Source organism: Natator depressus, chromosome 6 (genome assembly GCF_965152275.1).
Source record: "Natator depressus isolate rNatDep1 chromosome 6, rNatDep2.hap1, whole genome shotgun sequence".
NCBI lineage: Eukaryota > Metazoa > Chordata > Testudines > Cheloniidae > Natator > Natator depressus.
Genome location: NC_134239.1, coordinates 37138283 through 37156335, shown reverse-complemented (window position 1 = coordinate 37156335; position 18053 = coordinate 37138283). Strand labels below are relative to the sequence as shown.

The following is an 18053-nucleotide window of genomic DNA, read 5'->3' as shown; positions in this document are numbered from 1 at the left end:
TTGTTTCAACTTTCATTATTCAAGTGTCCATCATCATCACTACTACTGACAATAATGAGCACCCTTGTTGGCTGTCTCAGAGTGTGTTCAAGGACAGAATAGACAATGGAGATTGACTGAATTAATCTTTCATTCCTAGAGTGTGTCCCCCCAGCTTGCAATGTAAGGACACTGGTAGAGTAGCTGGGGGAGGTGGCACTGCTGCAGTACTTTCTTCTGTAGAAAGGAGACATCTAAAAGTTGGATTAAAAACTAGCTGGGGATCATCAGCCATTTTCAAAGCAGAATTACAAATTCTGGATACAATTAGCTTATAAGGAAAACTCTTAGGTGGCAGTGCTGGTGTTCATGATATCTTTTACGCACACGCACGCACACACACACCCCCTTATAAGCAGAAAAAACCTACTACTGCAAATGATTTTTTTTGCAAACAAAATGTTTCCCAATTCTTAATTACTCATAAGCAGTAAGTAGAAGAGACAGTAAGTTCCTACAGTACAGATCTTTTACTCAGTAAAAGGCTGCATCCTCCTCCTCTCCCATCTGCCCCCGACTCCTAACTGGTTCATCAGTGGTGAAAATTAGAGGTCCAGAGCACTTATTGATTTCCAGATGTAATTGCCATTAACTGAGGTGATTTTACAGTCTATCTGTGAAAAAGGAGAGTAAGGCATTCCTCTTCAGATAGCAGAAGGTGATGCAAAGTTTGCCCTGCCATTTGCCATATCTCAGAACATTAAAAAAAACCTCATCAGAAGTCCTGCCAGCACAGACATATTCTGGTGCCAATAGACTACTTGCCAGTTCAGAGACAGAGAGCTGAAACTGCAGCATTGCAAGCCGAAACTGCAGTGTTGCGAGCCATCAGAAACATAGGCCTTAGGTTATGGTTTCCTGTCTACAGCACTTCTCGTTTTGAAGATCTGTTCAGAAATACAGCTTGCACCAACTGTAACATCCCAGAGATAATAAAGGGAGGTCCAGGAAAAAATGACAGGAAACCTTTTTACATAAACTGTCTCTCCAAGGGCAGAAGGAACCACCAGATCGTCTAGTCTGACCTCTTGTATATCACAGGCCACAAATACAATCAGCACCCACACGCTAAACCCAATAAACTGAAATGAGACCAAAGTATTGTGAGTTCACAGGCGTGTAGACCATTATGTGTCAGAAGCGGAGGTGCACGAGCCTCCTGCAACACCAAGGAAACAATGTCTTACCTTTTAACACAAATAGTTTAGAACACAGTTATCTATGGGAGCTGTTACTTTGGTCACAAAATCAAAAGAAAATAATCATCAAATGTATTGACCTCTGATGAAGAGGGTTTGTTAGGTTCCAGAGTAACAGCTGTGTTAGTCTGTGTTCGCAAAAAGAAAAGGAGTACTTGTGGCACCTTAGAGACTAACCAATTTATTTGAGCATAAGCTTTCGTGAGCTACAGCTCACTTCATCGGGTGCATACTGTGGGTTTGTTAGGTTTTTTAACACTAAAAGCCCACTGCTAATTACAAGAGACCTGAGGCTGTTTATTCCAGTGCTTCACCGTGTGGTGACTGCATCCTCCTACTGCTTGTTCAGCCAGACCAAGGGGAACCACAAAGCAGAAAGCCATTTAATCAAAATAAACCCACACGTGGAGAATGACATTGCAAAAACATCTGGAAGGGTCAATCCTTCTGGGGAGCTCAGCTCTAATAATTATTCTTCCTTATTTACTTTTGTGTCAAAAAAAGATGTTTGGCCAGTTGATTTTGATGGTTTGCTTTTAAACAGTCTCTCCATTTTGAAATGGACTCAGTTATACAAACCCATATCCAATTTGTTTACAGCTGTTAAACCTAAATATGTTTAAAATGTCATCCTCATCAATATTTTATTGAGAGAAAGTTACCAAAAGACTTAGTTAAATAGAAACAGTGAATAATAATCCAGTTTAATTTTCTCTGTTAAGGTTTTTCTTCTACCACAAAAAACAACAACATTTTACACTACAGATTAAGAACATAAAAACCTGCATAACACATCTGAATGCCAGGGAGTTAAGATTACACTTTAAATAGCCCAGAAATGGGAAAGCACAGTAATATGTGGTTATCATAAGGAATCCTGAACCACTATAACTCTTCTCATATATTCCCACCATCTTGTGAGCCTTTCGATTTATATAGTAGCTAAGGACATGTCAAAACCAGGTTAATTTGCTAGTTTGGCCAAGAACCTGGATACTTATGTGCACTATGTATTTTGGTGTTTTGGGCATATGCAAACACATTAATGTAGTGAATAGTCTGAAAGTTGGGAGAAATGATACTTGTCTCCCTCTCCCACAATACTTTAAAGCCTTTCTTCTATACACTTCAGATGCAGAGAGTAATAGAAGACTTGGCTCTAGAGTGGGAGACTGATATATATTAAACACACACACACTCTCCAGTGAGTTATCTTTGTCTATGCCACAACTATCTACAGCTATTAAAACTGTTGGGGGGTGGGGGGGAGAGAAATCAGAGTTTTGTGTATTCCAAAAAAAGGTGACAAAATGTATCTATGTGCTACAGTGCCTCTTGTACATACAGAAAAACTACAGAATGTGTGTCTTAATAAACTTTGACACAAACACACATCATGCTTTTTCTTGATAAAATGCATGCTTCTCAAAACAGCAAAGTAACATGCCTTATGTTATGTCAACAGAAAAAAACTAGCTGGTTCTCAAAATAGGCATGGGAACTTAAATAAGAGAGGCACCTGTTCTACAAGAAACAGCCTTACATCTGGAACCTATTCTGTTCTCAGCCAAATGCATAATCCTTTCTTGGTACCAAAATTATGTATTTCCTCACTTATCTGTACAAAAATTAAAAAAATAGAAGCTTGTAATGTAACTAACAATAAAGCTGTATCAGAGCTCAGTTTGACTCTCTGTTCCCTAGACAGAAACAAAGATCTGACCCCAAACCATCAACAAAAGAAAGCAACTGTCTGGCAGGCCTGTACTCCTGAGGCTGCATTGGAGAACTGTGTTTCCTTTGGTCTGGCACACATTAGGATCACCACCCTGTAATTTGGATGGATATGTGTCCTTACTGTTTTCACATAGTCATAAATCCAATCCACCAAAATGTCATAATAAAGTAAGGTATCTCACTGTAATCTCTTGATAATCTCAAGTGAGTCAAATTTAATTAAACCATGTGACAGCAACAATATCAGTGATTTGTGTAAAAGCAAGCTTGAGTGTAGACATCTAGGTTAGTGGAAATCTCTACAAAAAAGGAGTATCTTGGAAATCAGTGAAATAGGAGAGGTTTCAGAGTAGCAGCCGTGTTAGTCTGTATCCGCAAAAAGAAAAGGAGGACTTGTGGCACCTTAGAGACTAACAAATTTATTTGAGCATAAGCTTTCGTGAGCTACAGCTCATTTCATCGGATGCATTCCGATGAAGCGAGCTGTAGATCACAAAAGCTTATGCTCAAATAAATTTGTTAGTCTCTAAGGTGCCACAAGTCCTCCTTTTCTTTTTGCGAAATAGGAGAAGTTCCTTTCCATAGATACCTTAAGACTTCCAAACATCTTTAACATTTTTGTAAACTTTTCGTCAGGCATTCTGATTAGGTTCTCCTCGCTGTAGATTACCGTTTCTCATGAATGATAAAAAATGGAAAGTTGGTGCCTGACAAAACAATGTGTAGTATAATGTATACAAGTTCTAATAAAAATAAAGTGATTTCATTATCGAATCAAATACCGAAACTTTGCCTTTGGTGATGTAATTTGGCCTGCTTTGAAAACAGAGTGATTCAGAGAGTCAGATACTTAGCAGATATTCTCTCAAAAACAAACCACATCCTTTCACCACCCTGACTCTTTTCAGAGACAAAAAAATATTTCTTGAAGAAACAGTAAAAATAGTCTGAACCCATCATCAACAATTAAAGGAATCTGCTGTAACATGTTGTCCCCATCCACGCATTTTCTCCTTTCCCCCAGTAGAAATCTACAATTTCATAGATAATCCCACAGCCTTCCCTGAACTCAAAGCACTCTATACATTTTATTTATATAGATTTATAAAAGAATTAAAAGAGGACCCTCTCCAAGGCTCTAGGCACCCAAGCCATAAATTACAAAAATAAAGTAACCTGGCCACTTAAATAAGTGACGTGATTTTTAAGTGCGCTAAACACTCACAGCTGCCATTTAAGTCAGTGGAATATGTTGGCAGTACCACCAGCAGCTTCACAACTTCAGGACCAGTAGTTCAGCCTAAATTGAAGGGCTGAAGAGAAGTGTTTTTTGCCCGCTTTTGTTTAAATAAAGAAGTTGATATCAAAATGTATTTTTGTGCACAGTTTGCTCATCAGAACTTACTATAATTATGGTACTTAATTTCTATTATGATATTTAATGACCTGTTGATGAATATACAGAGACCAACCTGCTTGCTACAATATTCCACAGAGATTGTCTTTAGTAAAACAGTAATTAGATGCAGTTTTGCACATCTTTTATATTATCTATATCTTCAGAGGCATAAAGGACAATGATTAGTGCAATTTCCTAACTGTGGCTTCCAGTGTTGCAAAACAGGTTTTAGAACTTATGGTAACACTTCACATTACATGGAGTTTAATCCAACATCATCATGGACAGATTGTGTGATTCCATGTTACATCTGCTGTACAATAAACCCAAAAGAATTAATGGTGATTTAAAAAAAAAAATCACAAAAATTAAAAAAAAAAATACCCAATGGATTAGATAATGATCCATTAATTTAATGTTACTGAACATATGAATGCCATTTTGGTCATCAAATATAAAAAAAATACAATGGTCAGCTGTGTCATTTTGCTCTGTTATCCAAGTAGAGTTATCAGTGCTATTTTAGATAAAATAGATGGGGTTTTCATTATAAAGCTCGATTATTAAAAACTTTAAAATCTCAGCCATTTCAAACCTGGTTTTCAAGAGGTTAACCTCTATTTTGGTTAAAGTGACTCAGTCACTTGGGTTCTAATTAAGAGCAAAATTAGGAGATTTTAAATCTTCCATCTGTAGTGAACATTCTGAAATATTTTAAAGTAAATAGAATGCAGAGTGAGGCGTCTCTGGAAAAAGCATTAGGTGGATCACAAGTGACAGCACTGAGGGCGGGAGGGGGCAGGGGGAAGATAAATCTGCCAGTGTTTCAGTTAAAACATACTGGAGGATTAGTTTAATTATGAGAAGCTTTTGTTCAGCACCTTCAAGAAAACAGGACCTCCAGAAAACAAATATATTGTCCACTGTGTACTTACAATGCTCCAACTTTCTGCTTGCAAGTCACAAGTTTTTGTCCAAACTAAAGACCAATGAGAATGGCAGATATTTTGTACATGGCTAAGATGCAAGAGTGCCAATATGAGTTATCTGCCCAGTTTAGCGTCTTTGGACCATACTACATGGTAGCACACAGCATGGGTTGGCAATAAATCTGCCATCCTCAACTCTTTGTTAAAAACAGATTTGCTTAATCTACGGTGCATTCAGTAGATTTTTTTAGAGATGAAAAAAATCCACTCATGTACATGAGGGAAAAGAGTTATTCAATGGCATACACTGTGGAAAGGAAGAAACAAGGGCCTGGCAGATAAAATTGCCCTGTTTTATAATTAATGAATGAAAGTGGCTATATTATGAAGACACAGCTAGATGTTGGTATTCTGGTTAAATCACAAGCCACTCCAACTTTACTTACGATTTCTGAGATCAGACCCTCTCAACTTATTCATATCCTGGTCCTATTAATAATCCTGCATACACGCACAATGTTCTGCATATATCAAATCTGAAGTCAAGCACTGTAATAATAAGCTGAGTGTTTACTGTACCTACTTAACCAAAAGAACTGACAAGTGTGAGAATTCACTTGTTTCTATATTTTTTACACCACCAGCAGCAGCAACTTCCACATAGTGATAGCATATTAAATTACACGGTTTCTATACAAAAAGAATATGCAAACCTAGGAAAAAGTAGTCATTAACACAAGGAAAAGGTTCAAAACAGTTTAATTTTCTAGTGTAAATAGTTAATGAGAAGATGTGAAATAAGCTCTGGCGAGTACCTAGTACTGATATGTAGACAGCACTGTTCTCTCGAAGGAAATTTTTAGTAGTAATAGTTTGTTTTTTTAAGTATCCCTTATCTTTTAAGCAGTCAGATCATGCTTATATGACTGACTGGGAGGATATGTCTGTGTCAGTTTATGAGTTCCATTCTGGCTTTCTGAACACCATGTTGTATGTCAACCTTCATTTTTAATGAACACTTAAGTGAGGCTTTGAGCATTTATTTGGTAGCAGGAACTTGGCACCTAGTACAGAGACTATGGGCATGTCTACACTGCTGTTCGGGGATGTGAATATCAGTGCGAATGGAGTGCTGAGCTGGAACTCTCCCATGTGGGTGTGCAAACTAAAAGGTTCCTACCTCATATGGAGGACTATGTTAATGGGAATTTGGAGCCTTTTAGTTCATGCTTGCAGTATCCACCTAGGGGAGTTACAGATTAGCACCTTGGTGCTCAAAATTGTTCAGACCCCTATTGTCCTAACTGTGGGACAGCGTAGACACACCCGGATTCTGGGAAGCTCTGACTGGATCAAGGGCCCTCATCACTGAATAGTTCCACTCTAGTGAAACAATAGGCTTGCTATTAGCAGAGCCATTGACTGAACTACTCTCTGCCCAGAAGCTGAGGGAGCTAACTTTGGAGTGTGGAAATTTCCCAGTGAAAGAGTGGGTGGGGGGTGAGGGTGGGGGTGGGGGAACAGAAAAGGTAGCAGAGGCTATTTTAAAAAAAGAGGAACAAGCTCTAAGCAAGAGAACACTGCAAGTGTTGCCTGGCCTATGGATTCACTCCGATGAAGTGAACTGTAGCTCACGAAAGCTTATGCTCAAATAAATGTTAGTCTCTAAGGTGCCACAAGTACTCCTTTTCTTTTGGTGGATACAGACTAACATGGCTGCTACTCTGAAACTAGGGGGAGAGAAGACACTAAAAGGCAGTGGGAAAAAATAAAAAAAGGAGGAGTACTTGTAGCACCTTAGAGGCTAACAAATTTATTTGGGCATAAGAAGTGGGTTTTAGCCCACAAAAGCTTATGCCCAAATAAATTTGTTAGACTCTAAGGTGCCACAAGTACTCCTTAGATTTTTTTGCTGATACAGACTAACATGGCTACCACTCTGAAACCTGAAAGGACGTGGTATCAGGAGTGAGTTTGTTGGGGGGGGGGGGGGGGAGAAAGTGTGTGTGTGTGTGTGTGTGTGACTATGCTTTCCTATATTGTCCTATATTTTCGATGCTGAAAACAAATTTGTATTTTTGTAATCCAGGTGGATTATGTAGGACAGGAGAGTCAGGGTAGTAACTCCATAGTTAATGCACTCATTATAACATTACACATCTGGGAAGGAGAGAGAGAAGCAGTTTTTTATTTTATTAAATAAACATACAGTATTTCTAGCATCTGAAAAAGGTTCCTTTATGCCTGAAATGTTGTGTGTGGTGTTTCCTTAGAGTAGAGTTTTTTTATTTTGATTTCTTTTGCAAAGTTTAAGGTTAAATGACTATGTCGTTTTTGAGATAGGTGACTGAAAAAGTGGTTTTTAAAGTGTGAAGAGTTTTCAAGTCCTCCCAACTTTTGAAGTCCTTCCTTTTACTGTAAAAACTTCAAAATAGAATTTGACATGATTCTTAAATGACAACTAATGCACAGGATTATTACTACTTAATTGGAGTGGAACATTCTTTAGGAAATAAGAGCTCATATTTTTTATATGTTTCCATGTATATTAGTACACTACACAATATAGAGGAAATTACAAGTCACTTAAGTGTGTCGAAAAGGTTTGTGCAGCAAATGGACGTTGTAAGCACTGTGAAAGCGATGACAAGACATCAGGTAAAGTGGCCAATTTTGATTTTGTAAAACAAGGATCAAAGGTAGTTTAGACCCTGGTTTTATCTCAGCCACCAAGGACTGCAGAAGATTTTGGGTAGTTGGATAGGTTATAAAGCAAAATGTAAAAGGAATCTCAAACTATGATATTGGTCATTGTGCTCACCAAGGTTACAAGTTCAGTTAACATAACCAGCAAAGCTGCTCGGGGCCTCTACTTAAAAAAATACCTTAAGGATGTTCCCAAACCCACACAAAAAACCTCTAAGGTAAATTTAAGTAGAAGCTTCCCCCCCCCCCCCATCTTTAAAAAACCTACTACAAATTAAATAGCATTCCTTAAATTCTAAATTTCCTTTCAGTCAAATATTAGTTCTTACACCTAACTTAATGTTGGCATCCTTTTGTCTGCAAGAGATGGTGGGAATTGCAGCCTATGGTGTAGATGGTTTGCAATGTCCCATGTGACTGAATAGTCCAGACCAAGATTTGCATGATCTTTGGCAGTTATTGCAAACGTAGGTGTCTCGGTTGGGAACTGCTTGCTTCCTGCAGGCTCTTTACATTCTTCAAATGGGCAAATTTACCAAGTGTGACAGCCCTGCTCAAGCACGTACGACTGCACTGGCTGGGCCATCTGAGTAGGTTAAAAGACGGACGCATACCCAAGGATATGCTATACGGGGAGCTATCAGAGGGAAAAGAACAACAGGATGTCCCAAGCCTCGCCATAAAGACCTTGAGCTCTCAAACAAAATTGTATTTGCAAACAGCCACTTGTCTAACTTTTGGGGTCTAATGAAATATGAAACCATTAAGATTTTCATTCCAACTGATCCATTGCAACCAACACTTTTCCATATATAACTGTAAGTGGAAAGTTTGGGCCACATTCTACGCTGTGCAATACACAGAAGCTTACAGTGTTGCATGAGATGCAAGAAGAGGAGGGTGAATTTGGACCACCAAGCTTAAAATGTACAAAAAACTCCAGAGCCATTATTCAACTACAAATTCAGAGCATAGGTGAAAGTCACAGGTGTTTGAAGATGGCAATTTGTTGGTAGCATCAACAAAGCTAACAACGTACCAGTAAAAAGAAAAGGAGTACTTGTGGCACCTTAGAGACTAACCAATTTATTTGAGCATAAGCTTTCGTGAGCTACAGCTCACTTCATCGGATGCAACTGATGAAGTGAGCTGTAGCTCACGAAAGCTTATGCTCAAATAAATTGGTTAGTCTCTAAGGTGCCACAAGTACTCCTTTTCTTTTTGCAAATACAGACTAACACGGCTGTTACTCTGAAACATACTAGTAATGAGTCGGTATATTTAACCATTAACCTTCTCTATTGTGCAATAGTATTTTTATTGGATATTAGTATTTCTGAAAATGACTTATCTATACTTTATCATGATCTGTAAATAGGACTGTCAGATTGCATCAAGGAAATGATCAGAGAGTCTGCCCTCTTGTCTGAATGTGTTTCCTACCATTCATGTGGCACAGATATGCTTTCACAAGGGACTATGATTCATATGTAAGGAATGTTTGCTAGATATCCACACTAAGCCTGAAGACCACAGTTAACATTTTCATTTGCTGCAACCTCCAGATTCATTCTTCTCACATGCAGTCAGCTCACTTTGATGAGAGTGAATTATAGGTCTTGTTATGGTAGATAATATAAAACAAATGCAGATATATCTTCCTCCTAAACGCACCCTTTTGTCTATGATGAGTTATCCTACATTTATCCATAACATTAATACACACAAGTCCATTAGTTTATACAAATATTTATGCCCCATAAGTACAAATAAATCCTTATTCCAAAGCACAGAACTAATACCACAGGAGGCAGATTAGACTCTTCAGTCACAATCCTGCAAAGTTTTACACAGGTGCTTAATTGTTACAAATTGAGAGTGCCATTGACTTCAGTGTGACTTCACACAGTGTGTGCCATTAAGCAAATGCTTAAGGCTTTGCAGGACCAGGGCCTTGCACTGTATGTATGGGCACACTTCAGAAACCGGAGCCATGCTCTCCCTACACTTTACACATGCCGTCAACACTACCTATTTTCTGCTGCTATTATCTCCTCAGGCTGACATCAGAAACTGGGGGTGAGGGAATGGGGAAGGGCAGGGAGGGAGAATAATAGAGTATAGTACGGGACAATTATTAACTGCCAGATGCTTTTCCCCCCACACAGCCCCCCGCCCCCCACTCCTTCCCTTTCCTGACTATACATTCACCATGAAGTTGCTCACTGACATATATTCAAGAACTCTTTCAAAAGAACAAAGAGAGGAAGGATAGGAGAAAATGGAAGTGACAGGGGAGGAAGGGAAGGAAAAAAGCAAACAGAGGAAGAAGTGGGAGGCAGATAGGAAAGTGATGAGGAAGCTTTAGTGGTCCAAAATCTCTTGGTTCTTCATTTCCCAGAGAGGCCTGCGGCAGAGATTTCAAAACTTTTTTTTTTTTTTTTTTTAAAGAGCTTATCCAAAAGATAAGTTTTACAAACAAAAACAGGAGCCCTTACATGCATTCCAAGTGATTTCAGAGCCCTTTCTCCCAGATGCTTTTGAAAAGCCCCTCTTCTTTAAGGAGAGTGAAGTGGGTAAAAAAAAGCCACACTGCCCCTTTGCAGAGATTACAACTATGAAATTCATGATGATTTCAATTTATGAAACCCTTCATGGTTTGGAGTCCTGTGTATATTTTATACCCTGTTTCTCCCCTGTATTCTACTTACACAAGTGTCAATAACCCCTAGATTTGTCCATCTGAGGGCTGAGAATTCTCAATAGATGACCAATCTGGATTTCGTATAATTTATAGCTGTAACTCAGCAATAAAACTGGGAGCCATATTTATACAGTCACAAGTGAGCTACTCTAAAATGAAATATAATCGCCAGATAGACCCAGTGGCATAAACTGGTTAAAAATAAATCTTTAATATAAAAAACTTTTATACCAGCATTTATACTCACTGGAATCCAATGGTTTCCATCAGGTCTGCACTATATCTTACTAGAAACAGAACATCAACATGCTGTTCACAATCACACAGACTGCCTCCTCTTCTACTCACAATTAGGAATGTAAAATATGCAACCGTTAACCAATAAGTATTAGTCTTACTGTTAATATATTGCAGTTAATCTTTAAAACAGATGGGTAAAATAATTTCATGACATTTCACATCCCTACTTGTGCTGTCATTCCCTCAAGTTGGTTGCACTCCCTGCCCCCACGTCTGAGCACACTGTGTGCATTAACAAATCCGCCTCTTCCCTATCTGCATCCCACTCCCCAGCAGCACCCAGGGCAGAACAAGCCAAACTGCCCTTGCATGGTGATGGTTCGGGAGCCCGGGGCAATCAGAACACGTTGTGCTCTCAGGCCATCAATACCGGCTACCAGGGCTGGGTGCCTTGCTCCCCACCAGGAGCCAGTACAGGGACCCCAGCCGGGCACATACCCTCCCCCACAAGCATGGGCCCCCTGCCTGGGGAGCAGCCACTGCCCCCCCCCGCTGCCCCGGCCCCCCCCCCCCCATGAGACTCTGCTGAGCCCCGGACACCATCCAGACTCCTGCCATGTGGGCAGCCGCTCAGAACCCAGGCCTCCGCTGGCTGCTTCCACTGGATGTGACTGGCTGAGGGGGTGGGCGGCGCTGGGCACTCCCCACCTCCTGGCCCATGGTACGGCCAGGGAGCGGGGCAGCAAGGGGCACGTGACCAGAACTATCCAAAGTCCCACGACACACTGAGGGAGACCGGGTCATGTGACGGTGGAGACTGATGTCACCATGACACCTCCTGGTCACATGACAGGTTCTCCCTGCCACCATAACACTCCTGGATCATGGAATGGTCTCTCCCTTTTCCCACCCCCACCTTCCATCACCAGGACAGTGCGCAGGAAGGGGTGGTGACAGGGTACCAACTAGGGATGTAAAATGGTTAACCGATATCATTTTAATAGTTTAAATGGGTACTTTTTAAAATGATATTTACATCCCTACTCGCAATCACGTAACATCAGTGGGAAAACGACAAGAATTGTTTGTATGCAAAAGCAACAATAAGAAGGTATTTAAATATTGATGTTTACTATCGTTTAATAGCTAGAAACAAGGAGAGTCACTGCCACATGACAAGCCAGATCTCCAGGTTCCAGTAAGTGCTCTGCAGATAACCACCACTCCTTTGCTATGTAAGAAAATAGTTTATACTATGCAGAACTGTTTATCTTTAGTGACAAAATTTGGCAACTAAAAATTGTTCTAAACTATAAATTAGAAATTGAAGTTCTCAGCTTACCTTAGTGTTCATACAAGATCTTCCTCGCTTATATTCTTTATGACTTACTCTTTTATCAAGCTTGTTCCACAAAGCTTTGGCCTTCCAGCTGGTTACCTTTGACTTCAATTTAGTATAGAAATTTCTGTAGTCCAATGGATCTAGTTCAAGTTGACGGGTGAGGATATTAAAGGCCTGAATGGTACCTTTGCATGTTGATGCTTGTACAAAATTTTCAAATATCTGGCCACCTTGGCTGTGCTTTTCATCATCGTTTTCCCCCATGTTCTGAGCAGTGTGTGTAGAAAGAACTAAACTTGAATTGTGGTGCTCTGATACAGGTGACAGATATTATCATCAAGTACTTCCAAGAATATTATACCTAGAAAAGAAAGTAAAATTAACATATTTTCAGCATAATGAAGATCAAAAACCTACAAATCATATTTAAAATCAGCTAGATACAAGCATGCAGAAGTGAAAGGCTCTCTAAATGAGCCAAAGTGCAAGATAAAGTTAGTAATGGCATCAAATATACCAACTGCAGAAATTATAAATAAAATTATGCCACCTCTGCAATGAGGATGTTGTGAAGGCCAAGACTACAACAGGGTTCAAAATAAGAACTAGATAAATTCATGGAGGAGAGGTCCTTCGATGGCTACTTGCCAGGATAGGCAAGAATGCAAAACCATGCTCTGAAGTGTCCCTAACCTCCGTTTGCCAGAAGCTGGGAACGGATCACTTGATTATTACCTGTTCTGTCATTCCCTCTGAAACACCTGGCATTGGCCGCTGTCAGAAGACAGGATACTGAGCGAGAAGGACCATTGGTCTGATCCATTAGGGCCATTCTTATGTTCTTAATGCTAGGCATCAGTTTATTTCATAATGACCCTTACAAACATCCTTAAACACTCTAATGCACTGGTTTCAAGGACAACTCATTCTCCCTAAAACGCTATCACATTTGTCTAATGACAATCATTTTTGGCCTTACTCTACTAGCTAGCAATTGATACCTTTCTGAAGGCTTCACACACAGTAATTCCTCAGAAGCATCCCTCAACCATAACTGTAGTCAGAGCCTTGTATCTCTGGGAATTGGCCATAAGTCAACACTACATTATTTTAAAGAAAGATGTCCAATTACAGCTAGGGCATTAGTATACAACTAACCCAAAACAACCTAGATTCAGCATGAGGAGCCTGTTCATCTTGTCATCAGTTGCATGCAGAAAACATTTAGGATGACTGGAGCATCACGTCTTGTTACTCCAAAACTGAAATTCCAGGAAAAAGGGACCTACTCCACTCTTCCAACCCCCGTATGAACCAAGCCCAAATGAAAAAGAATCTAGTACTCTCCAGTATAAGGGAAGGTAATCCTGCATTCTTTGCACATTGTTATTTAAAATGATTACATTCATGTAATGAGTAATTAGTGTTCCTCATGGTCAAACCACATGCAGTATTTAGGACAACTACTATTGAGCTGTGAGAAGAGAAAGCTACTCTAATTAGTGTATATTTTAAAGTACTAAAATAACTTTGTAGGGCCACTCCCAGAGCCTACTTTAACCCCTCATTCCGAATTTCAGACACTCCCCACTAAAGTCATCCCAGGTCAAAAGATTTAGGTTCCCAAGTTCTTATTTTTCCCCAAGAGAATTAAAGTGGATTATTTAGCTGCTTACAATTGGCGAGAGCTTACCTGGACTCAAATCCAGAGTTAAGTGGGGCCAGTCATATTCCGTTTTTCCTGCTATTAAGGAATTACCTACCATTCCAAACACAATACCAAACTGAGGCTTGTTTAATCTCCCACATAATTAGTTATTTTACTTGGACCCCCATCAGTTGGCTTTTAGCTTTAAAATAAATTGTTAGAAGGGCCTTTCCAGATACACTTTTAATTTAACATTGTTCACAAACCATTCATTCTCTACCCACGTTTGCTTCAAACGGAAAGGGAAGCCAAAATAATCAATGTATTTAAATTAAGAGGAGACCCATCACATAAATCTTGCATTCTTTCAACATGAATGAATATAGGCAACCTATAAAAGCCTCCTGTGGGAAGAAACAGAGAAGCATTTGGAATGCTTACATTTTGTGGCCATGCTTAAAATAAATAACCTTTACTTTTACATCATTCTGTTGCCATTTTAGGGTATAATAAATTTCCAGTGTTGAGAGTTTGTACCTTTTCTTGGACCTAGTGCCATGATTAAATACTTATTGCCAAGAATACGTTAGGCAATTTTGTTTTCCAGTCTGAGTTCCTCATTTGTGGTATGTTCCCTGTTCGTTTGTGAAGGGCTTCATGAAGCAAAAAAACAACCTTTCCCTTGATCCATCTCTCAGAGGCTCTAATCTTGCCCGGATTGAGTGCTTCCATTCCCATTCAGCACCTTTGAAGGTTCAAGCCCAGGGTGATTAATTGTTAACTTCTCAAAATACATTCTCGATATATGAAAGTCAGCATAAGGAAATGAATGAAAAGTAAAGGAGGAGTGATATAGCTATAGCCACCCACTTAGGGCATGTCTATACTTGCCATTTAAAGTGGAAAAAGTCCCCTTTTTGCACAAAAACCATGGGAGCGTCTACACTCGCCAATGACTTTTTGTGGTGAAACTCAGAAGTTTCACTGCAAAAAAGAAAGTCACCTCCACGAGAGGCGTACAGCTCTTACCGGTGATGCTTTTGCAGTGACGTGCAAGTGAAGACACATTCTTCCTGTTTACAGAGCTTTTAGTCTCTGCAGGATATCCCACAGTGCCTAGGTGACCACTCTGGCCAGTAGCTCTGCTGCTCTGACATCAGGTAAACAGACATCCACCCCCCATAAGGCCCCGGAAACTTTGAAACTCCGCTTCCTGTTTTCTTGGCAAGTGCTCATTTATCTGGCAAGGTGACAATGACTGCTCTATAGAGAAAACGATCCCCTGCTTCGAGCAATGCTTGGAGCTGATCAATGTTTGGGGAGAAGGCGGCTGTGCAGGGTCCTAGGATGCCCTGCGATCACCCCGGCCTCCCTTCCCACAAGGCCTATCATCAAAATGGAGAAAGCTGCACTGTGGGATAGCTGCCCTCAGTGCACTGCTCTCATCGAGGCTAGACGTGCTGCAAATGTAAACACTCTCTGACGCCTGTGGAAGTAAGTGAGTACACAAACCAGTGCTTTTCTTTCACCAGTTCACTATCACCGTTGACAGCGCAAAAATTCTGCAAGTGTAGACATAGCCTTAGTTTCATTCAAAGGCAACTTTAAATTTGCTGGCCTCTGCCAGAGTTACAGTTTCCTGCAGCAAAAACTTGATAAGTTCAGGAAAAAGTCTGTCACTGGGGAACGGTCAATGTGCCAGCATAACCACCAATAACTCCTTGTCCGAGCCAGGATATCTGGAAGAAGCCCTTCCACAAGTCAATATATCACACCACCCACCAACACTTTCATACAGCACTTCAGAGCACCTAAGCCATTAGTGCTTTTTGATTTTCTAGAGGGCTCCAATTAATCAAAAGGAAAGAGGCACTTTCCTGCCTTCCACTGACTCTTGGCTCCTAGCAAGCAGAAGACATCAGCCTCTAAGAGATATACAATAAAAGAAAATAAAAGTTTGGTGCGAGGCCCATCTAGAGAGCTTCCTTGAATTGGGGGAGCCTCTTATAGCCAAGAGAGTCCCAACCAAGTTTTGATTCCATCTGACTTTTTTAGGGGTGAGGAGGATCTTCCTAGTTCCTCCACCTTTTATGCACTCATGGGCTCTGTGTCACAGTAACACTCACTCCAGCTGAAAGGGGCAGGATTCTAGTCTAGTCTTCAAGCGCCAATCCATGGTATTGCACACACTGGCTGAGTTGGAATGTCAGAGGATTTTAACGTGGAGGAGGGGAAGGCAGCAGTGGCAGCGGTGGGGGGGGGGGGGAGGTTTGTTGCCAGTCTTGAGTGGTATTTAAGCATCCTTCATCCAAACACCATGTGACTACAGCATGGCTAGGGATCTTCAGGAGGAGAAAGAGGGGAAGGAACTCTGGCAGATGGGACTAGTCATTCTATGCAGCATGCCTCCTTCTTCATAACCACTTGGAAAACTCCCCTCTAAAAATGCCATCAGATAAGCTAACAACATTTACGTACCCTCTGTGCTTTCTACCCTCACTTTGCAAAGGAAAGGGGAAGAGGAGGAGTGTAAGGCATTGGCAGGGTAGTGGGAGCCAGTGGCAACGTGACTCAAAAAGAAACCATGCTGTTGAGGAGAGAGATAGGATATCAGAAGCAGTACAAATAGGCAGCCTCTTTATGCAGACAGAAGGACTCCTGTTCCTTCACATAGCCTTGAGTGGAAATATGGAACTCCGTAAGGTGAGGCTTGCCCATTTTCCCGACTAACTCCCTCCACCCCCTTTCTGTGGGGCGGTTTCACAGAAGGAGAGCCTTTAGGCCAGTCAGTCAGTTCCCAAAATAATCCTAGAACTACTTAATATGGACAAAGTGAAATCTCAGCAGAGACATTTGCTCACTGGCTGAATTTTTTTAATTGTGTCAGAGGTCAAGTTCTTCACAAAAGCCACAATTTGTGGTTTGATAGACATGAGGCGCAGGAGACTCTGGTTACTGTGAATTCCAGATTGCTACTGAAAACACCATGGCTCTATTTTTGGCATGAGCATTATGTTGACCAATGACAATGATGGAGAGTACACAGAAGAGGAAATGCTGATGCTCTCCAGACAGATTGTTCTGAACATTCACTGCTATTTCACTGGGACACTGCAAATGTCGAGCTCACCAGAAATGATTCAATGAAGTCTTCAGAGTAACAGCAGTGTTAGTCTGTGTTCGCAAAAAGAAAAGGAGTACTTGTGGCACCTTTGAGACTAACCAATTTATTTGAGCATAAGCTTTCGTGCTGTAGCTCATGAAAGCTTATGCTCAAATAAATTGGTTAGTCTCAAAGGTGCCACAAGTACTCCTTTTCTTCTTTCAATGAAGTCTGTCCACTGGGGCTGAATGGAATAATTCCTAACCACAGATAAATGCATCTGATTCAGTACCATCTAAAATGCTTTTAATGGATTTAAGAGGAAATAAATACAAACTCCACCAGCGTATAGGGAAATATTTGATTTCAGACTTTCCTTGTGCTTGGATGTATCACCACTTATAAATTTATGTTTTTAAAATGCAAATCATTCTGGAGATGAAACAGAGTTGAAAGCCTCAAAGGCACATGTTGCTGAAATCTTAGACTATATTACCCAAGTGATTCTGGAAACATTAAAGCAGATAATTGTGTCTTTACCTAGAATAATGTAAGCGAATTTAAAGGCTTACCTAAATATCATGCCCCCAAAAGATAAATTTGGGGGCACGGTAATATTTGGGAATGAAGGTTTGGGGTTTTGTCTGCTGTTTGAAGGTCAGAACCTCCACTGAACTGCATAAAAATATAGGAGAAATCCACACCAGAACTACTTTTATATTGCTCTGTAAAAATTAAATAGTACTTTAGTTTTATAAAGATAGTGCGTTCAGAGTTTAAAACTTATCTTGCTACTTAATTTTTCATTGGGGGGGAATAAAAATAATTCAAAAGCTGTCTGTTTAACATGAAAAATTATTTCTTAGTCAGACACATTATGTTGCTCTCTTTTTAATATTTGAGAACATACTTCTTGAGTGGATTGTAAAAAGATTAAATTCCAAGTATTTCAATACCATTAATCCTGATTCCAGTTTCAATAAAGCCCTAATTCTTCCATGCTTACT

General features: G+C 40.2%; 1 protein-coding gene across 3 annotated transcripts in view; it reads right to left on the bottom strand.

Annotated features, from left to right (window-relative positions):
* MICAL2 (microtubule associated monooxygenase, calponin and LIM domain containing 2) overlaps positions 1-18053 on the bottom strand; it is a 184245-nt gene that overhangs the window by 140994 nt on the left and 25198 nt on the right. For all 3 annotated transcript variants that reach the window (XM_074955066.1, XM_074955064.1, XM_074955065.1), the window contains exon 2: positions 12296-12656. In XM_074955066.1, coding sequence (XP_074811167.1) covers positions 12296-12559 — 264 coding nt within the window. In that variant the 5' untranslated portion in view covers positions 12560-12656. The remainder of the gene's footprint in view (positions 1-12295; positions 12657-18053) is intronic.